Below are 20,093 nucleotides of genomic sequence, written 5' to 3'. Positions count from 1 at the left end.
CATGGATGAATCATTATCTAATAGAGTTTAGGTAACCCCAATCTGCAGGGGTGGGGAACCAGTGAGGATGTTCTGAATCAGAAGCTCCCACTGGTTCAAAATGCTGCAGCCAGGATTCTGTGGGGAGGGGGCCATTGGTCTGGTTGCATTATGCTGGTGCTTTGTCCACTTCCCTGACTGCTGGTGTATTTCTGGGTAATTCAATGTGATTTCAGTGTGATTCAGTGCTGGTTATGACCTTTAAAGCCCTACTTGGCTTGTGGCCTGGATACCTGAAAGATCATCTTCACCTGCATGAACCTGCCTGGGCACTGCCTTCAACCTCAGAGGCCCTGCTCTGCTCAGTGAGGATGTGTGATAGGCCATCTCATTGGCCACACTGAGGCTGTGGACCTCTCTTCCCAGGGAAGCCCAGATGGCCCACTACTGTCTGTGATCAATCAGGCAGCAAAGAACTGTTTGTTCTGGTTCACCTTCAGCTGCTTTTCATCTTCTTTTTGGACCTCCATTCTGGGTTATTTGTCTCTCATGTATTTGTTTGCACCTCCTTTTTTGTGATTATTTTTATGGTGAAACTTTTAAATGTTTCTCTGTTTTAAATTATGTCGTTAACTGCCCTTGAGGGGTGGAAAGTGTGGAATAAAATACATTTAGATAGGTAGATGCTATCCACTGATATCTTTTTTTAAAATTTTCTTTTTATTAGTGAATAATGTAATACAAGAAGTATGATTTTAGTACATAATATTGTCTATAAAGAAAAAAAGAAAAAAGTGAAAACAACACAAATGAGAGAAAAATACGAACAATTAAAAAAACTATATAGAAATATCTAAACAAGAGTTTCCAAATATCAAGAAATGTATCAACATGAAATTGTCTTCTGTATGCAACAGATTCAAATACAGATTTGTTCCAGGTGATCCTCCCTCCCTTGGGTGATAGTGCGCAGGCATTTGTCCTTCCAAGTTTTAAGTATAAGTCTTTTTGCTATTATTGGGGTGCAGAGAGTCCATCTTTGTTGTCCTTGAGAAAGTTTCCATAAAGTCGGTATATAATTCAAAAGAATATACATATCTATAAAGAACATTGATTTCACCAAAACCTGATTGATACTACTAGTGACCTCTAGCCAAAAAGTTTGTATAACAGCACAAGACCAAAACATGTGTCGAAATGATGCATTATGCTCACCACATTGCCAACAATCCAATTCCTAGATAAGTCCCTTACTAAACAAACATTTAGGAGCCCAACAGATTCTAAAAAAATTTTTTGTTGAATCAACCGTAACTTAAGGCCTGCGCATTGTCGTCACTGCCCAGAATGGCTTCACTGGCAAGGGGAGAAACTGCTTACATAGAGCATTGGGGAGCTTGCTGTAATTTCCATGCCCTCCCAAGCTACGCTTCTGCCTGGCGTGAATTGCCATCTTAATAACTTTCCCTCAGTCAAGCAAATAGGTGTTTATCTGATGGAAGTGCTCTTATTACGCCTCCTGAGGAAAATCTGTGCCTTCAGACATTGGATGTAACAAAGCATTGTCCAGAATGCCAACCAGACTCATTGTTAAGAACATAAGAACATAAGAAGAGCCCCGCTGGATCAGGCCATAGGCCCATCTAGTCCAGCTTCCTGTATCTCACAGTGGCCCACCAAATGCTCCAGGGAGCACACCAGATAACAAGAGACCTGCATCCTGGTGCCCTCCCTTGCTTCTGGCATTCTGACGTAGCCAATTTCTAGCATTCTGACATAGCCCATTTCTAAAATCAGGAGGTTGCACATACGCATCATGGCTTGTAACCCATAATGGATTTTTCCTCCAGAAACTTGTCCAATCCCCTTTTAAAGGCATCCAGGCCAGATGCCATCACCACATCCAGTGGCAAGGAGTTCCACAGACTGACCACACACTGAGTAAAGAAATACTTTCTTTTGTCTGTCCTAACCCTCCCAACACTCAGCTTTTGTGGATGTCCCCTGGTTCTGGTGTTATGTGAGAGGGAAAAGAGTGTCTCTCTGTCCACTCTGTCCATCCCTGCATGATTTTGTATGTCTCAATCACGTCCCCCCTCAGGCGTCTCGTTTCTAGGCTGAAGAGGCCCAAACTCCGTAGCCTTTCCTCATAAGGAAGGTGCCCCAGCCCCGTAATCATCTTAGTCACTCTCTTTTGCACCTTTTCCATTTCCACCATGTCTTTTTTGAGATGCCGCGACCAGAACTGGACACAATACTCCAGGTGTGGCCTTACCATAGATTTGTACAACGGCATTATAATACTAGCCGTTTTGTTCCAATGTTCTTGTTACAATGAATGTAACAAGGCCTTGTTACATCCCATTAAAGTATATCAACAGAGGACTTTATCCAGAAAACCAAGGGAAGTCTTTCATTTGGAACAATAGTGCCCAAACGTCTGGGAGCGGAGCAGTGGCAATGAAGATCATGTGTGAAAAGTCCTGTCCAGCTGAGAACAAGGAGACAACTTGGGTTCAGCGCACCATGCTCCCCTGGGACATAAAGCTGGTGCAGAACAAACCAGAACTTTCCATCCACTGCTGTGATTGGATGAAAGTTCTTCCCTGTTCTTATTAAGCCACTGCAAAGGGCTACCTGTCCACACACTTCATAAGCAAGCAGTGGCATATGAAGAGGGTGGCATGGGGGGCTGATCCCAGGTGCCAGCCTCCAGGCCACACCTGGAGTATTGTGTCCAGTTCTGGTCGCCGCATCTCAAAAAAGACATAGTGGAAATGGAAAAGGTGCAGAAGAGAGCGACTAAGATGATTACGGGGTTGGGGCACCTTCCTTATGAGGAAAGGCTATGGCGTTTGGGCCTCTTCAGCCTAGAAAAGAGACGCCTGAGGGGGGACGTGATTGAGACATACAAAATTATGCAGGGGATGGACAGAGTGGATAGGGAGATGCTCTTTACACTCTCACATAACACCAGAACCAGGGGACATCCACTAAAATTGAGTCTTGGGAGGGTTAGGACAGACAAAAGAAAATATTTCTTTACTCAGCGTGTGGTCGGTCTGTGGAACTCCTTGCCGCAGGATGTGGTGACGGCATCTGGCCTGGATGCCTTTAAAAGGGGATTGGACAAGTTTCTGCAGGAAAAATCCATTATGGGTTACAAGCCATGATGCGTATGTGCAACCTCCTGATTTTAGAAATGGGCTATGTCAGAATGCCAGATGCAAGGGAGGGCACCGGGATGAGGTCTCTTGTTATCTGGTGTGCTCCCTGGGGCATTTGGTGGGCTGCTGTGAGATACAGGAAGCTGGACTGGATGGGCCATGGCCTGATCCAGTGGAGCTGTTCTTAGGTTCTTATGTTCTTAGAGGGGTGTCCAAGAGGCCACCTCAAGATGGTGGTGGAGGCGACAGTGACTCTGTCTGCAGCCATGATTTGGCTAGCTCTGCCTGCAGCCGCCCGCAAGAGAAGCATATGTATTGATATTAAATATATGAAGTTATATATAAATATACAAATATAAATGTACAAACTTACAAAGTTAATGTGTGTGGACAGACAGAAAGACAGACAGATAAAATTCAATGAAAGGAAATGTTCACTGTCTGTACTTTTTGTCTGGCCATTATTATTATTATTCATTTCATGTTACAAAATAATTTTGTCATAGGGTGCCAAAAATTTATGGGCCTCGGGTGCTAAATGACCTCGGTACACCACTGACCTGAAGGACTGTTTTGTAGGACCTGAGCTGGTGTGCATCGCATCAGTATATGGACTCTGATGACATGGGGTGCATGGGAAATTCCCTTGCAGAGACACCTTTTTTCCCAGGAGAGAGGAAAGATGGAGAATAAATGTCTGTTTTAGAGGCTTTTATGGTTGCACAGGAACAGATAGCTCAGTAATCAAAACTATTAAACCTTGGCAGTGCACCAGGGTGAGATGAAAATCATCCCAGGGAAGAAATAAGTCTTTGGCATGGGCTGGATTTATTGAGAATGCTGCGAATGTGTGGGCGGGGGTGCCCAGGGGCGGGAGTGCAGTCATGCCATGCTTCCATCCGAAAGAGGGAGGCGGATCCAGGCGTTGGGAAGTTTGCTTTCGGCAAAAATATTGGGAACGTTGGAAACCAAATATTGACTGAGCCGCTTCTGACACTGAGGTGAGGTTCTGTTGCTCTTGTGTCCCATTTCAGTGCACCAGCAGAGGAGGCAGGCCATCTCCAGGTATGCCAAGGCTGTTGTTTATCAAAGGGTGTCTCAGACTTCTGGCAAGGGAAGCAAACTGTGTTTCTGAATCACAATGGGAGGCGCAGTTCTCTCAAGCCTCCCCCCACCTGAACGCTTTGCTTTGAAGAGTGTGCCAGCCAAGAGCAATGGAAGTATTGGATCCCAGAGCAATCGCCCCTGTGAGCCAGGATCACTGACCCCAGCCAGCCCCCAAGTCTCTCTTTTCCTTTTCCCTCTGGAGGTTGGAGTCTGGAGCGGAAATCCTTCCAAAAACTGGGGTGTGGTTTTAATAGGAGGGAAAAGTGAGAGGAAGGGAGGTGGGCCTCACTTGGTGCTCTGCATGTGGCAGCAAAATGCCTGGAGTGCTGCTCTGTGTCCTGGCACCTTTGACTTCAGCCAGCCTGAGTCCGTCTGCAGCTGGGCCTCCCGCCAATAGCTCGGCTTTGGTGTTGCACATTAATCACTTTGTAAAGTGGTCTGGAGGAGGAGGAGCAGGAGGTCTGGCTCAGTTGGTAGAGCTGCCGCCTTGTGTGCCTGAAGATCTGAGGCTGCCAGTTCGAAACAACCGGAAGTACCCGAGAACTGACGACACGCTGATATACTGATGCGCTGACCCTCGATGGCAGAGAGGAGTTGCCGTCAAGTGGAGCGTGGGAGGCAAAGGGCCAGAGAGAGGCCAGGCCGGGAAGGAATCCAGCTGGAACGGGAGTTCTATGAAAGACGAGAACTATTCAATTGTAAAAATCCAAAGACCAAAGAAAGGCGGTATATAAATACCTGTATAAATAAATAAAAACCGTTTTCTGTGACTTGCTCTGGGTGTGGCTTCTGACCTCAAGGAGGCAAGTCCAGAGCAGGAACTCATGCAGGGACACACAATCAAGAACCTCCTCTGAGGGCAGTGCTGCATCTCAGAAGTCTGTGTTTGGCGCCAGGATGTAGCCAACTGCCCCCAGCATAGCAATGCAACCCCAAGGCAAGGGAACAATCATCCCTTACCTTGAGAAGATTTCTGTGACTGCCCCCCCCCCACTGCAGGAGGCAGCACACGCCCATTAGCACAACTGTATCCCTGCTGGAAAGCTGGATAGGATTGAGCCCTAAGTAAACAACAAATCAATATGTTCAGTAAATATATGGCAAGGGAAGTGAGGAGCAGCCCATGAGCCCTTCCCGGGCATCGCCTTGGCAAGCAGGATATTTGAACAAGGGAGATTCCCATTAAGATGGAAAGAGTTCCATGGCCAGCTCCTCTTTCTATCCCCCCCACCTTGCCATCTCAACACTTTCCAAAGCTGTGGCTTGCCCCTGTTTCTCCTTCCTCTTGCCTGACACCCACCCCAGAAGCTGGACCTGTTCACAAAGCCTTCCCATTCTGCGCCTGCATTTCCTAGAAGCCTTGGAACCCCTTTGGGGCTTCGACTGTTGGGGATGAGGCGTGAGAAGCTCTGTGGTTTTGTGCTCCCCTGCTAGGAATGCTCCCTCTAGGGAAGGATTCCTCCCCATCATTCTGCTCCCAACCAGCTGACTTTCCAGAAGCCCTCATGTCAAGTTGCAACCTGCAGCCCCGTCTCTTCTGCAGCTACCAAGAACCACCCAGGCGGGCTGACAAATAAGCTCTGCGCTCTCCCGCCTCTTATCTCTGTGGAGGCTCTTACATTTTTATATGGCACCTTAATAACCCCTCATTTCCATTACATGTGCATGCTTTTCCTCCAGTTGATCTGCATCTCCTCCACCAGGCTTTCTCCATTCTCACAGCCCACATCGCCCCAGGCACTGACCTAGCAAGCTCTCCAAAGCACTAAAGAGGGTCAGGCGGCTATTAGGCATTGGCAGAGAGGGGAGTTTAAACAAACTGCTTCTTATTGGCAGGAAGTGATTCACAAATATCCGAGGGTTTCTCGCCCCCCCCCCAACAAAAAACCAGCACCACCCCTGCGTCAATGTTGAACCTGGTACCCCAGCCACGAGGGAGGTAAATCCAGTGGTCGCACAGCTTTGTGTAGAGATTTACCAATAACTCTCTTTAGCACAGACTTTGCAATGAGGACTCCATTTCATTCATTTATTTAAAAGTTTGGGGTGGTGATTGGGGAGGGAATCAGTTTTTGGAAATGAAATTGAAAGTGGTTTTGATATTAGCTACATTTCTGTCTGGCCATTCCTCCAAGGAGCTCATGGCAATGTACAAACTCCCCACTCTCCATTTTACCTTTGCAACAATCTTTATAAAATACCTTTACAGAAGGTATGTCAGTCAGGGAGTGATAACTGGCCTAAGGCCTTCCCCCGGAACATCATTGTGGGGTTCTGCAGGACCCCTACCCCAAATCTGACACTCTAAACAATACACCTCACAGACCCTTTCAGACATTTCCAAAACTGGAAAATGCAAAATCAAGACTGAGGCCATGAGAGCATATATGCCCTTTAAAAACTTTTGTCTGCTTTATCCACTCTATGAATTATAACTTGTTCTGGAGCCAGTCTGAAGCTAATTTGGGGCACAGCTTTTCCCTAAGAACACTGGACACTGTAGCTTTGCCATGAAGAGACCAACAGCCCTTTGTTAGAGGTCCCTGATATATTTTCTTAACTCTGTCATAGGAGATCTACAATTCTCAGTGCTCTGAGCCCATCCCACTTCTGAACAATGTCTAGGTACGTGTCTGAAAAAAGCTGCCATCCCAAATCATGATCCACTACAATCCTGTCAGTTTTCCTCTTGTTCTGTATATTTGTGTACAGATAGCTAGCTGGTGGCTAGGGGCTGTATCCTTTAAGTGTGTCCATGCTGTTATGTTTTTAAGAGCTATGGTATTTGTTTATTAGGAGCCATGGCCCATGGCAATTGAACAGATCTGCTAGAACAGTGTTTCTCAAACTGTGGGTCAGGACCCATTAGGTGGGTCGCAAGACAATTTCAGGTGGGTCCCCATTAATTTCAATATTTTATTTTTAATATATTAGACTTGATACTACCATGAGATGTGACTGCATTGGGGGAAATGTTATAGACCTGCACTTTTAACAAACTGCTATATATATTAACAATGATAGTAATGGAAACTTACTCCTGGGTAAGTGTGGGTAGAATTGTAGCCTAGGATAGCTAAACATTTTCCTGCTTGATGATGTTACTTCCAGTCATGACATCACTTCCGGTGGGTCCCGACAGATTCTCATTCTGTCCCGGTGGGTCCCAGAGCTAAATATGTGAGAAACACTGTGCTAGAGGTTTAGAGCACCTTATGTTATGTGAAACTACCTTGCAAACTTTTGTCGAAAAAAAGAAAAAGAAGAGTGTAAACAGGAGAGAGACTCAGTGAAGCATTTAATGTCCTGTGTGAATATGCCTGTGGATTTTGAATCGGGGCACATGATATTAAGGACTAAATTAAGGTTAAAGGTCCACGCCCAAAATCTTGGAGGAGTGTGTGGATGACCACACTGGGGAGCAGCCCTTGATGAGTGTTCAAAAGCATCAGATGCTGAAGAACACAGCTGCCTGCTTTTAGGTAGATGTGCAATGCCAGGGATCAGCCCCACCCAGACACCAACATCTGCCCTTGATAGACAGACACGGGCACAGATGCTTTGCGTGACACAGCCCTCAGCGGCTAAGGTCTAAGATTCATAATTCCTCCCGTGACAACCTAAGCCAGAGTGCTCTTTTAATACTGCCAGGGCACCACTTTTGAGCAAGAGTGAACCCTCCCCTTGGAGACTGTTAGTCTTAGAAGTGGCTATCAACCACGCCAGCTAAGTGGCACTACATATACAGGGCAGGAGACCTCTGAGCAAGGGCTGATGGGTGGGGCAAGCAGCAAGGGACAGATCCTGCCTTCACCCCCTACTTGGAGTTTGTGGCCTTTCAGAAGCATGCGGCTGACCAGCCTGGAAGGAGGATGCTGGGATACGTACACTGTATACAGCAGGGTTCCTCTTACATTCTTTAGCTTAGACCATTCTCTTTGGGTTGGCCTTAGAGGGGGGCAGGGTTAAGTTGGCAGAGGGGGTTACTGTCTGTTTGAGTTGATGGATTAGGACTTTAAGTTGTTTCAGTGGGATTTTAATTTATTGCTGCAAACTAAAAGGGGAATTAGATAAATTCATGAATGATAGGCCTATCAATGTAATTGGCCATTGTGGCTATATGGAACTTCCAAGTGCAGTGTACCCTAAATACCAGTTGCTAGAAACCAGCAACAGGAGAGAGCTTTCTCGTTTTGCCAGTGGGCTTTCCAGAGGCCCACTAGCCTCTGGAAGGATACTGAGGGCCCAATCCTATCCAACACTGATGCAGCTGTGCCAACAGGGAGACCTCCTCAAGATAAAAGAACATTTGTTCCCTTACTTTGGGGCTGCATCAGAGCTGGAAACTTGGATAGGATCAGGCCCCGAGCCTGATCTAGAAAGGCTGCTTTTAAGTTCATATTTACTCCAAACTCTGGAGAGGTGGCAGGAATAACTTTTGGTCCTGGTGCATACACATGCATCATTTTGCATGATGACTTGCAACATCAACTTGCCTGGGCAACTAAGCTATGCCAAACACAGTCCAATGAATTCATACATCAGATCGCATTGCAAACTTCACACCATCTATTTTATCTGATGCTGAAAAATTGCGAGACGTATGGAGCTCATTGGAGCCAGTGGTGTAGCTAGAGGGGGTACGAAGCACTAGGTTTTCCAGGGAGCCTCATTGCGGCATGCAAGCGGCCCTTCCCCCTCCCCTTTGGAGCCATTCTGGTGATGGGAGCAAAACAGAGGTGGAATGCCTGATTTTGAAAGGGAGGGAAGAATGCTTGCACACCATGGTGAGGCTCCCTGCAAAACTTAATGCTTTGCACCCCCTCTAGCTATGCCACTGATTGAAGCAACTGCTCACTGAGGCTCTGAGTTCACCATCCTTGAAGCTTTTCATAAGAAAGACCTGGGAAAGCAGCTGGTAGGCATGCGGTGGGAACACAGAGATGCACAAAATGGCCTTCCCTGACTCGTAGGATAACTTGCGTTCTGCTGAGCATGTTCTGCAGCCTGCCTTGTGGGGAAATCTCCACTCCCTGCCGAGTTCTGTATAGTGAATTGTCACTTCAGTATCAGAAAGATCACAAAACTATTTTCCCTTGGGGCGGCTCAATTACCAGTTTTCAACACCGTAAGTGCACACTCTGCATGTAGTCCAAGCCTCCTATTTGGAAACTGCCCTGCTGGTGAAAAACAAGCACTCAGAGCCACCTCAGAAATTCACCAAATAGGTGTCAAGAGTAGCTGAGTCCAGGAACTCATTCCCATAACTTTTTCAGGCAAGTTCGCTCTTTATCCTGGACCATTTGTAGCATCCAAGGACTAAAAATGTCACAATAGCCACAATAGCTGAACGGGAGATTCAAGAGCAGAAGTTGTGAGCATCTAGTTGTCCCCTAAAATTGAGTGTCTGGTGGGTTAGAACAGACCAAAGAAAATATTTTTTACCCAGCGTGTAATTAGTCTGTGGAACTCCTTGCCATGGGATGTGGTGATGATGTCTGGCCTGGATGCCTTTGAAAGGGGATTGGACAGATTTCTAGAGGAAAACTCCATCACAGGTTACAAGCCATGATGGGGATGTACAGTCTGAGATTAGCTGGTTGCTCATCATGAGGGCCGGGTAGGAATTGTTTTCTGTCATCTAAATTGGCGGTGGATGGCTGATTTTTCGCCTACCCCAGACTGGCGAGGGAGGGAAGGTGAGTTCAGTAGGTTCATGCATTAAAAATTGGTCACTTGAGTTTAATAAAGTGGCCCAAGTTAAACCCAAGTGCAGTCTGGTGTCTTCGTGGGGGGGGGGGGGTTTGAGGGTAAATAGAATGCCTGATGCAAGGGAGTGTCAGAGAGATGCAGGCATCTTGTGGTCTTGGGTGTGCTCCTTGGGGCATTTGGTGGGCTGCTGTGAGATATAGGAAGCTGGACTAGATGGGCCCTGGGCCTGATCCAGCAAGGCACTTCTTATGTTCTTATTTGAATGCACGATGTTGGGAACAAGCAGCAAAGGATGTCTTCGTGCCCAGCTGGAAGGGTGACTTCAAAGATTTTCAGGGTAGGGTGAAAACTAAGCAAGCTGACCACAGCAGGCACTAAGAGGGATGCTCTGATGCTGTCTGGTGTGGCACCTTGGCCCAGTCACTCTCACAAGATGGTTGTGAGGCCAAAGTGGGAGAAGAGAACCTCATATGCTACCCTGAGCTTCTTGGAGGAGAGGCAGGATAGATATGCAATTGATAGTAACAATTATGGTTTAAAAGCAGGACTATATCTCAGGATACATATACGTAACTTCCTTCTCTATTATTAATATTAGATGGCTGCTTCTCTGGTTACCTGCAATGTGTTTGTGTTATCCTCCATCTTTCCATGCCCCTGAAGAGCTGTGGCCATGTGGCCCTTTGCCAAAGTAACCCACTTTCCTCACTGAGTACTGGGCACTTGACATGATGCTAATTCTCTCCCTGCAGCCACCAGGGAATCGGCCTTTGTCCACGCCATCGCCTCAGCTGGGGTGGCTTTTGCAGTGACCAGATCCTGCGCCGAAGGGTCGGCCACCATCTGCGGCTGCGACACGCGTCACAAGGGTCCTCCGGGAGAAGGCTGGAAATGGGGAGGCTGCAGCGAGGATGTGGAATTTGGGAGCATGGTGTCGCGGGAGTTTGCGGACGCACGTGAGAACAGGCCGGACGCTCGGTCGGCCATGAACAGGCACAACAATGAAGCTGGCAGAACTGTAAGGAAAACAGGTGGCTTTTTGTTTGCTTCCCGCCACGCAGCTTTCACATTAAACTAAGGCAGCGAGTTTCAACCGGTGTGCTGCAAAAGGTCGGCAGGTGTGCCGCCAGGGTTTGGAACACAGCGATTGAAAATTGCTGAAAAACTCTTCCGGGTTCTGCACCTCTGTTTCTAGGGAAACTACTAATGAATGGGCGAACCGGAAGAGGAAGAGGGCAATTTGATACTACAGGCAGTTGCCCTAGAAGCAGAGCCACAGAACCTGGAAGAGTCTCCCAGAAGCTGGAAGTAACATTGCAAGAGGCAAAGACCATAGAAAAGACCATGTGCTAAGAGAAGAAAAATGCTGAAAATCGCTGTACTAAGAACTACCCCTGTTCTTACTAGAGAGACTGACACTGCAGGTCACACCACACATGTAACGTCACACAGTTTGGTGTTACATGACCAAGCCTCGGTGGTGCATACTCCCTCTTCCACGTTCTCCAGGGCAAGATGCTCTATGCATCCATTGTAAACCTGATTTGCAGGAAAAGCACAAACCATAGTTTGGAGGTTCAGATACAGGGGCAAGCTATAGTTTGCCCCTGTAAACCAGGAGGACGGTGGAAAGATAGGTGGAAAGTGGAGGGGGTGGTGCTGAAGCAACCAAAGAGTGCAGCAGGTCACTTGCAAAATATAATCTAGGCTCAGGTTACACAATCAGTAGAATCACATGGTAAAACTTGTCTTGAATGGTACCCGTTTGACTGTGGGTAGCAGTTTGCAAGGTTTTTTGTTTTGTTTTTTTCTTTTACTTTTTAAGAGCACAGCATTCAAGCTATGTTAAGAGGAAGGCTAGACTGAATATTTTCCCTTGACATGCTAGTTTTCTATGTTCAGAGAGGTTTTTTTTTCTCATTACCATGGGCAGCATTCAGACAACCAAATGCCACAGGAAGTCCACATTCCCAGCGGCCTTTTAAAACCACCTGAACTAACAACAATCTCCACATAATGTAGCAGTATATTCCATGCTCATCTTCACCATTCCAGGATCAGCAGGAACAGTGAAAGTGTTAAAGTTGATCCCTGGTATGTCCTTATCTGGGTGGACAAACCTGTCTGTCCAAGAGCAAACCCTCCAGGGTTTGGAATACTTCCATTCTCCATCTCCTCTGCTGCTAGGAAGGCTTTTGCTGCCAGAATTCTTCCCAGGATGGCAACAGCAGCAGGGCAGAGGAGGGGCTCTGCAGTGTGTCATAAAAGAGCATTCAAGCTGCTTCTTAGAGTGTCCTGTGTGCCACTGTTTGGCCTGGCCCTGCACGTTTTCAGGAGCTTGGGGGTAACAACAGAGCAAAACATTGAGGGGCTGTTTGATATTCTGCCCAGTGGCATAGTTAGAAGGGGTGCAAAGCACTGAGTTTTGCAGGGAGCCTCACCACAGCATGCAAGGAGCTGCCCCCCTCCCTTTGGAGCCATTCCAGGCAGTGAGAGCAAAATGGAGGCATTCACACCCCTGCCTCCCTGTATTTGCCTCCAAAGTGCAAGGGGCCTCCCTCCCCCTCAGAGCCAGGCATACGCCTCAATTTTGTTCCCACCCCCTGGAGTGGCTCAGAAGGGGGGGGCCCTTTGTATGTCACAGTGAGGCTCTCTGAAAGGCTCAGTGCTTTGCACCCCCTCTAGCTATGCCACTGATTCTACCCCTTAATCCATTTCTGATCTTCAAATCCACTTGGCACAGCATTTTCTGACAGCCTTAGTACTATCCCCCCCAATAAGGGATCCCGTCCTAAGATGCTGAGATACAGGATGTTGTTTTGAAATGCCAGATTCCATGTTTCCTTCCACGGCAAGCTCATGTTGTCCCTCCTTCTGCCACCCACCCCTTTCTCGCTTGTCTTTTCAGTCCATCATTGACCACATGCACCTCAAATGCAAGTGTCATGGATTGTCCGGCAGCTGCGAGGTGAAGACCTGTTGGTGGTCCCAGCCTGACTTCCGGGTCATCGGCGACTACCTCAAGGACAAATACGACAGCGCTTCGGAGATGGTCGTGGAGAAGCACCGGGAGTCCCGAGGCTGGGTGGAGACGCTCCGGCCCAAATATAACTTCTTCAAAGCCCCAACCGAAAGAGATCTGGTCTACTACGAGAACTCGCCCAACTTCTGCGAGCCGAATCCCGAGACTGGTTCCTTCGGCACCCGAGACAGGATCTGTAATGTTACCTCGCACGGGATAGACGGATGCGACCTCTTGTGCTGCGGGCGTGGGCACAATACACGGACTGAGAAAAGGAAGGAGAAGTGCCACTGCATCTTCCACTGGTGTTGCTACGTCAGCTGTCAGGAGTGCATACGGGTCTATGACGTTCATACGTGCAAGTAAAACAGGACACGCTTGGTCATGGACAAAGAACTGGAGACAATTTTTTTTTGTGGGGAAAGTCGACTTCTTGAGATTGAATGAAAGCAAAAATGCCCACAAAGAAAGAGGCTACAGTTGGTTGGCTAGCAAAGGCCTGATTTCCTCTCGCCTGTCGCACCCGAAAGGTGACCTTGCAACTCCTTCCAGCCCAAGAAATGAACAAACCACCAGTTTGACCTTCCTCGCTACAGCGGACTCTGGTTTAACCAGGCAGTCAACATCATAGAGCTGGATAGTGGGTGGCTAGTAGGTTTCCAGAATGTTCCGGAGTCTCCTCTTTCCTCTCTCAAAACTTGTGCTACTAAGTGTCCTTGAAAAGTTGTGCGCCTTCCTGAAACATGGCCTGTTTGCGCATTCTGAGCACGGAGGGAGCTCCTAGCACAACAACTCTTTGCATTCCGGCCCGGGCTGTCGCACTGTATCGCAACTGCTAAGTGTCGATGTACAGAATTAACAACAAGTGGTGTGTGTTTTTCAAAGGCCATCATTCAGCTTTTCACAGCAGGAACTTGCAAATGACTCTTTGCTCAGTGGAATGGCCAGACTTTTTTTGCCTGAACTGATTGACATAGCGCCTTGTAACATATTCATAGGAAGTGACGGTCCAGACAGTACTTCTGCCGTGGGAGAAGGAGACAGGGAAAGAGGCGTGTGGTATACTTGTTAGACAATGTGATAGATTATACACACAAGTGCACACATACATGTGTGTCCAGTGTGTAACACCATCCCACAGCCTCAAGTGGGTGATGAAGGTAAGGCACTGTTTGTGGATCCACCTGCACTGGGTAGGCTTCCCACTACAAGAGTGAGTGTCACAACAGTGGCATGTGACATCGGGCTTGAACAGGTGGCTCCCTCAGACTCAACAGGAAGCCCATGGGAACAAAATGGCTGCCACACTTTATTGCAATGAATTGATGTTTAAACATTGTAACATGGTAAGGGGAAGAATGGAACATCTCATCCTTTTGCCCACATGTCCTGGGTCTTCATCTAAGCACATGGAATATGAGAAGTAAAATATTAAAGAAAAGGAATAGAGCTCTTTCTACCCATCACAAATGCTCAGGCAGGCTCCTAAGCAGTGGAACGTCTTTGAGTTAGAGTCTATCAGACACTAAGTTCCTTATCTAGCTGTCCCAAGAGGAACCCCGATTTGGCATGCTGTCAATCCCTGCAAGACCAAAATATTTGCAACTGGTTTTTAAAATGCCTTTATTAAAAGCAAAACCATTCAGCTCTAATCTGGGGAAATTTCAGCTCTCCAAGTCTTTGACATCAGTTGTTTGGTTGCAGGTCACGTGATCCATTGGGTGGCACTTCTAATCAACTGGACCATTTCCTTAGCCCTTCCTCGGTGTAGCATTTTGAGATGCTTGTCCCTGTTGGTACATACAAAGACATACACCTAACTAGGCAAGCAGCTAAGAAGAAGCCGGATTTATGTACTATTAAGGTGACATGGGACAGAGCGCATGTTACGACTTGGGAGGCCACTTTCTGAAAGAGGGTTTCAGAGGCTCCCACTCACACATAATGAATATATGGAGGATAGTAGGTATAGTCCTTCTTCCGCTTCTTGGTGTTCATTTTATGTGCAAGGGTTGTTGTTGTTGACCACCCCTCCTATGTGATCAGGAGAATTTTACCCCTCCCCTACTTCTTCAGGTTGCCCCTATTCCATTTGCAGAATGTTAAAGAAGCTTCCCAAGAACACTGTGGTGAATTAGGGCCCAATCCTATCCAACTTTTCAGTGCCAACACAGCTACGATGCAACCCCAAGGTAGAGGAACAAACATTCCCTTACCTTGAGAAGCCCTCACTGAGTGCCCCCACACTGCAGGTGCAGCATGTGCCCCACTGGCAGCATCAGGACTGGAAAGTTGGGTGGGACTGGGCCCTTAGCGCTTAAGAGGAAAATAATCTGTACTCGCTCTGCGTTTCCTCAAAGGTATTGATGAATCAGGCGCTGAAGGGCAACTTCTGGTGGGAGAAGGTGGGAAGCTAAATGGATTATGATATGGACCCTTTCCTGCCACCCAGACTCCTTCCCAAGAGGGCCCAGGCTGAGTTCAGAGGAAAAGCATTAGCAGGTCCATATAAGCGCACAAAGGCTGAGCTCCTCGGGCCACCTGGAATGAGTGCCAATGAAGCAACCATCACTTGGGCGACATCTGGTCACTTGGGTGCTCCAGGGTGTGGGATTCACAGGCCTACTGACTTCCTCTCATAGTTCCTGCCCACTGTGCCCCTCTGAAATCAGAGACCAAGACCTGAAGCTCCAAATGGCCCACGTGCATTTGCCAGTTTGCTGGTTCCTGAGTCCACACAGATGATGCACTCCTTGCTCTTTCATCCCAGAGTGCCTTTTATCCTGCTAATCCAGTAGAAGACCTGGGATGGACCAACCTCCAAACAAGGTCTTCTCACGGCCTGTGCAGGCTCGAGGATTGGCTCCGTCACAAACAATAATGTCCCTTTTGTCTTTTTTTATCCCTGGGCAGAGGACTAAAACAAACAACCCAGTGCAGTGGTGTAACTAGAAGGGGATGTAAAGCAGTAAGTTTTGCAGGGAGCCTCACTACCACATGCAAGCAGCCCCTCCCCTTCAGAGCCATTCCAGGCAGAGCATTTGCCTCTGTTTTGTTCCCCTGCCTGGAATGGCTCTGAAGGGGAGGGGCTGCTTGCATGCTGCAGTGAGGCTCCCTGCAAAACTTACTACTTCGCACCCCCTATAGCTACACCACTGGCACAGTGTACAAACTGGGCTGCCGACAGAGCCCTCCTTAAAGATTCCAATTCCGGTTAATAGCTGAACAAATCAACAGCTGTGGAGGGCTAGAATATGGGAGGCGGATAGCTCTTCCCCAAAACTCAACTACTCATTTGACATAAATCCAGAGGAACAAAGCTATGGGCAGGTTGGATCCAGTTAAAGTTACGTCAGTGACAGAGTTAAACACATGCTTAACTCTTCCCTGTTGAAATGGGATTTACAAGTGCTTCCTTTTGGCTGGATTGTGCCCTGATCTCATAGATTTAAACTGGGATATATAATGAACAAACACAGATCCTAGTAAAAGAATTATTAGGTCATATACATAGAATCTGCAGTGCCCTGAATGGACTTGAGATGAATTATTATTTGGGGGTTTTTTCCCCCCTTTCGCTTCCATCTTCAAGCCATTCCAGATATCTGTTTAGATGGTGGAAGAGTTAGGAGTCCCTTCATATTCACCCTCAGGCAAAAACATAGCTGCAATTATAGTGGGAATATGATCTGTCAAGTTTCAAAAGGAATGAGGAGCACTTCAGCGTGGCCTTTTCTCCTCTTTCACTTGGGATTAGACCTCTCTCTCTTCCGGTGTCTTGGGAGGCTTTCAGTGCTGGCAAACATGTAATTTGTTCTCCTTTTGTCTCACTTTGCCAGTTTCTCGACTTTATTTATTAGTATTTATTTGTTTAATTAACTGTCCTCTCAGATATGACCCTTGCTATACTGCATAGCCTTTTGCCAACCTGCACCTTCTTCCTGATTGGTTGGAGAGGCACCACTGAGAAAAACTTCAGGGCCGAAGCTGCCAGCTTGCCACCCCCTCTCCCAGAAGCCACTATCAGAGCTTCCTTGGTCCTTGAAATTTCATGAAACAAACCTATTATGTCCAACCCACAAAGTCTTCTAAGTTCACCCAGACCACATTGCTGGCCTACAGCCCAATCCTAAACAGGTCTACGCAAAAGTAAGTCCCATTATGTTCAGTGGGGTTTGCTCCCAGGAAAGTGTGTATAGAATTGTGGCCTCATTGTGTTGCTAAACCTGAGACTTGTGTTGCTAAACCTGAGAGCTGTACCACTGCAGACTCACAGGATGGAAAACTCCCTCCCAAAGAATATGCATAAAAAATTAGCATGTCAAGGAGAAACCTTCTCCCTGATATGTTTGTTTGCCCTGTGAAAGACCATCTTTCTATGTAGGAGCATAGAAGGATTGTGGGAGAGCCCCTCCCCTGCCACCTGAAAGGGCACAGGCCAGAGACCGGTACCATGTCAGTGAGAACTCAGCAAGGGACAAGACCTGAGCATCCTTAGCTTCTTGACAAAGCCAATAACTGTAGTACCACAACTGCCCACCACACATCTGGAATCTTGTGCATGTGCTAAGAAAAGATGACTAACTTCCTTCAAGACACTTCTTGCACTGGTTGCTGACTACACACACACACACACACACACTTCTAAGATACCATTTGTATAGCATCTGCTCAGAAACAGCCATTCCATGAGGCATGGAGATACAGCTGCTGGCCGCAGGTGACAGATGTGGAGTGCCATTGAGGCAACTGCAGGAGGAGAAGATCAGACTTATGGGGCACAACCTACCGTGTGAACATAAGAACATGAGAAGAGCCCTGCTGGATCAGGCCGAGGGCCCACCTGGTCCAGCTTCCTATATCTCAGTGACCCACCAGGTGCCCCAGGGAGCACACAAGACAACAAGATACCTGTATCCTGTTACCAGACAGTTCTTCTGCTCAAGCTCTGTTGAAGCAAAAGGAAGCTGTGCAGGAGATCTTACCAGACAGCCTGATGCTCATTAGAAGGGGAGGACCCATTCAATGTATCACTTCATGCCCCAAACAACTGTGGGACAGCCTAAGCACCAGGGAACATACTAATAGTGTTCCAATCAACGAATGAATGTAGTTTTACCTTGACAGAGGGCATCCTTCCCACCTCTGCCAGCAGGCCCAGCTCTGGCAAACAAAATGCAAACATGGCAGCCCGCTGCTCTGCTGACATGGCCTTTTTTTTTTTTTAAACAACATATGCAGAGATTGGAGACAAGGGAATCTCACCCCGCCCTCCTCTAGATACTTTTGTCTGACACAGTGGCATAGCTAGAGGGGGTGCAAAGCACTAAGTTTTGAACGTGCCAGGCAAGCGGGCCTTCCTTCCCCTCCCCTTTGGAGCCAGTCCGGACGATGGGATCAAAACGGAGGCGAACACTTGGCTCCAAAGGGCGAGGGGGAGGGGCTGCTTGCACAGAGTGTTCAGGTACCTGCAAAACGTAGTGCTTTGCACCCCCACTGGCTACACCACTGGTCTGAGGCAATCGCTTCATGATGCTTCATGGTGAGACTGGCCCTACTCACCAGCCTCTTAGGAATTGTCCCTGCTTCCAGCTCTATCACTCTTTGAACTGAATGCACATATTATAAAAAACAAACAAAAACCTGAAATTCCAAAGCTATTGTACAAAGTAGAGTCGTCACCTTTTCCCCCCTCTTTTTTTGGTATTTTGTTAAGTCTGATGGGTTTTTTTATGATTATTTATTTTATGAATAAATGTATATATTAGTAAGAGTAAATATTTGCAGAAATAACTCCTTGGAAACAGTGTCGTCACTCTGCTATCTGGTTGCCATCCCAGTCGGTACTGACCTGACAGTTCATCAGGCACATATGAATGGGGCTGTCCCGTTCCCTTCTGTGGGCAGAAGCACCCCGTGTGTGCGCTCAACACACTTAGGCGACGTTGAAAATGGGGCAGCCGCAGCTCATACGGACTTCTGGATGCACATTGGAGCCCTGCAGAGCTCTAGATTGTGGCCCTCTGTCTTTTTACCCAGTTTTCTACTGACAACCTGCTAGCAATGTCTTGTAATTTTATTTTATTTTGGGGGGTACAAGTTATGTTTCATAGATGTGTTAACTTTATAAAGAAAATTAAAAAAAATGCATTAATTTTAATTCTGTTGCCTTCAGAGTTATTGTTTTGGAGAGCTGCACAAATGGGCAGGAGTTCTAAAATGCACATATTGGCAGATGTCTACAATATGTCAATCATAGGGGTAGATCAGGGGTCGCTCTTGTCCAACAGCCTGTCTACAGTCAGCAATTAAGGAGATCCATAAGTGGATCCTGGACTGTGGCAGGCATCAGTGTCTGAAAATAATGAAGGTTGAATATTTACTTGTCACATGACCTTTTTGCTTCTTTATTTCATTGTCACTTTCCAGTTTCTCCAGAATTCCTTTTCGTACCTCCAGTTCACTGGAATGGCATGAGACGAGAACACAGAATAGCATATGACTACAGGCTCCCAGCTGCACCATTACAGAAAAGATCTTCCCAGAGAATGGTTGTGTGAATGGGTTGTAAATGTGTTTGGGGGGGGGGCACGCGTAAGACCAAACACGCTCTTTCCCCTGTGTAAGCCCTATAAAAACAATGAGCAGCGTTCACCTCTGTCTGTGTGAACAGTCTTTAAACTTAACCAGCAATTGGATGGCTTTGGAATTTGTTCACTGAAGTCTCCTTGCCTTATTGGCAGGTGAAGATTCAATGTGTGTGTTCCATCCTAAATGCACTCACAGGCACTCAGCCAGAATGCATTCCTTGGGGCTACACGCCACTCTGGGGCTTACCTTGTGTGTGTGTCAGCAGGTGAAAAGTGTTAAGTAATGAACTCTGCGGCAGTGTTAAGAAAAGGTCAATGCCGTCCATCAGAAGGTTGGCTCAGAGCAAGGGGCACAGGCAAAGAAGACTCCTGCTGAAGACAGTCATAACAGGCTAGAGTGTTGACACATCCCTTCTGTGGCCTCCTTGACCCGCACCTGGGTGGGCATAGCATCAATTCCTCCCCATACCTCCTGCTGGTAGCCTGTCTCTGCCTGATCACCACTGGTGCCAGCTC

The 20,093-nt window shown here is 47.3% G+C and overlaps 1 protein-coding gene across 1 annotated transcript in view; it reads left to right on the top strand.

Moving 5' to 3' along the window:
- WNT3A (Wnt family member 3A) overlaps nt 1-13,353 on the top strand; it is a 95,086-nt gene extending 81,733 nt beyond the window's left edge. Inside the window, exons 3-4 of the mRNA XM_066627233.1 lie at nt 10,718-10,983; nt 12,874-13,353. Coding sequence (XP_066483330.1) covers nt 10,718-10,983; nt 12,874-13,353 — 746 coding nt within the window. The remainder of the gene's footprint in view (nt 1-10,717; nt 10,984-12,873) is intronic.
- The last annotated feature ends 6,740 nt before the right edge of the window (nt 13,354-20,093 follow it).

Source organism: Tiliqua scincoides, chromosome 5 (assembly GCF_035046505.1).
Source record: "Tiliqua scincoides isolate rTilSci1 chromosome 5, rTilSci1.hap2, whole genome shotgun sequence".
Lineage (NCBI taxonomy): Eukaryota > Metazoa > Chordata > Lepidosauria > Squamata > Scincidae > Tiliqua > Tiliqua scincoides.
Note: the sequence above shows the minus strand (reverse complement) of the source record. Positions and strands in the feature narration are given on the sequence as shown.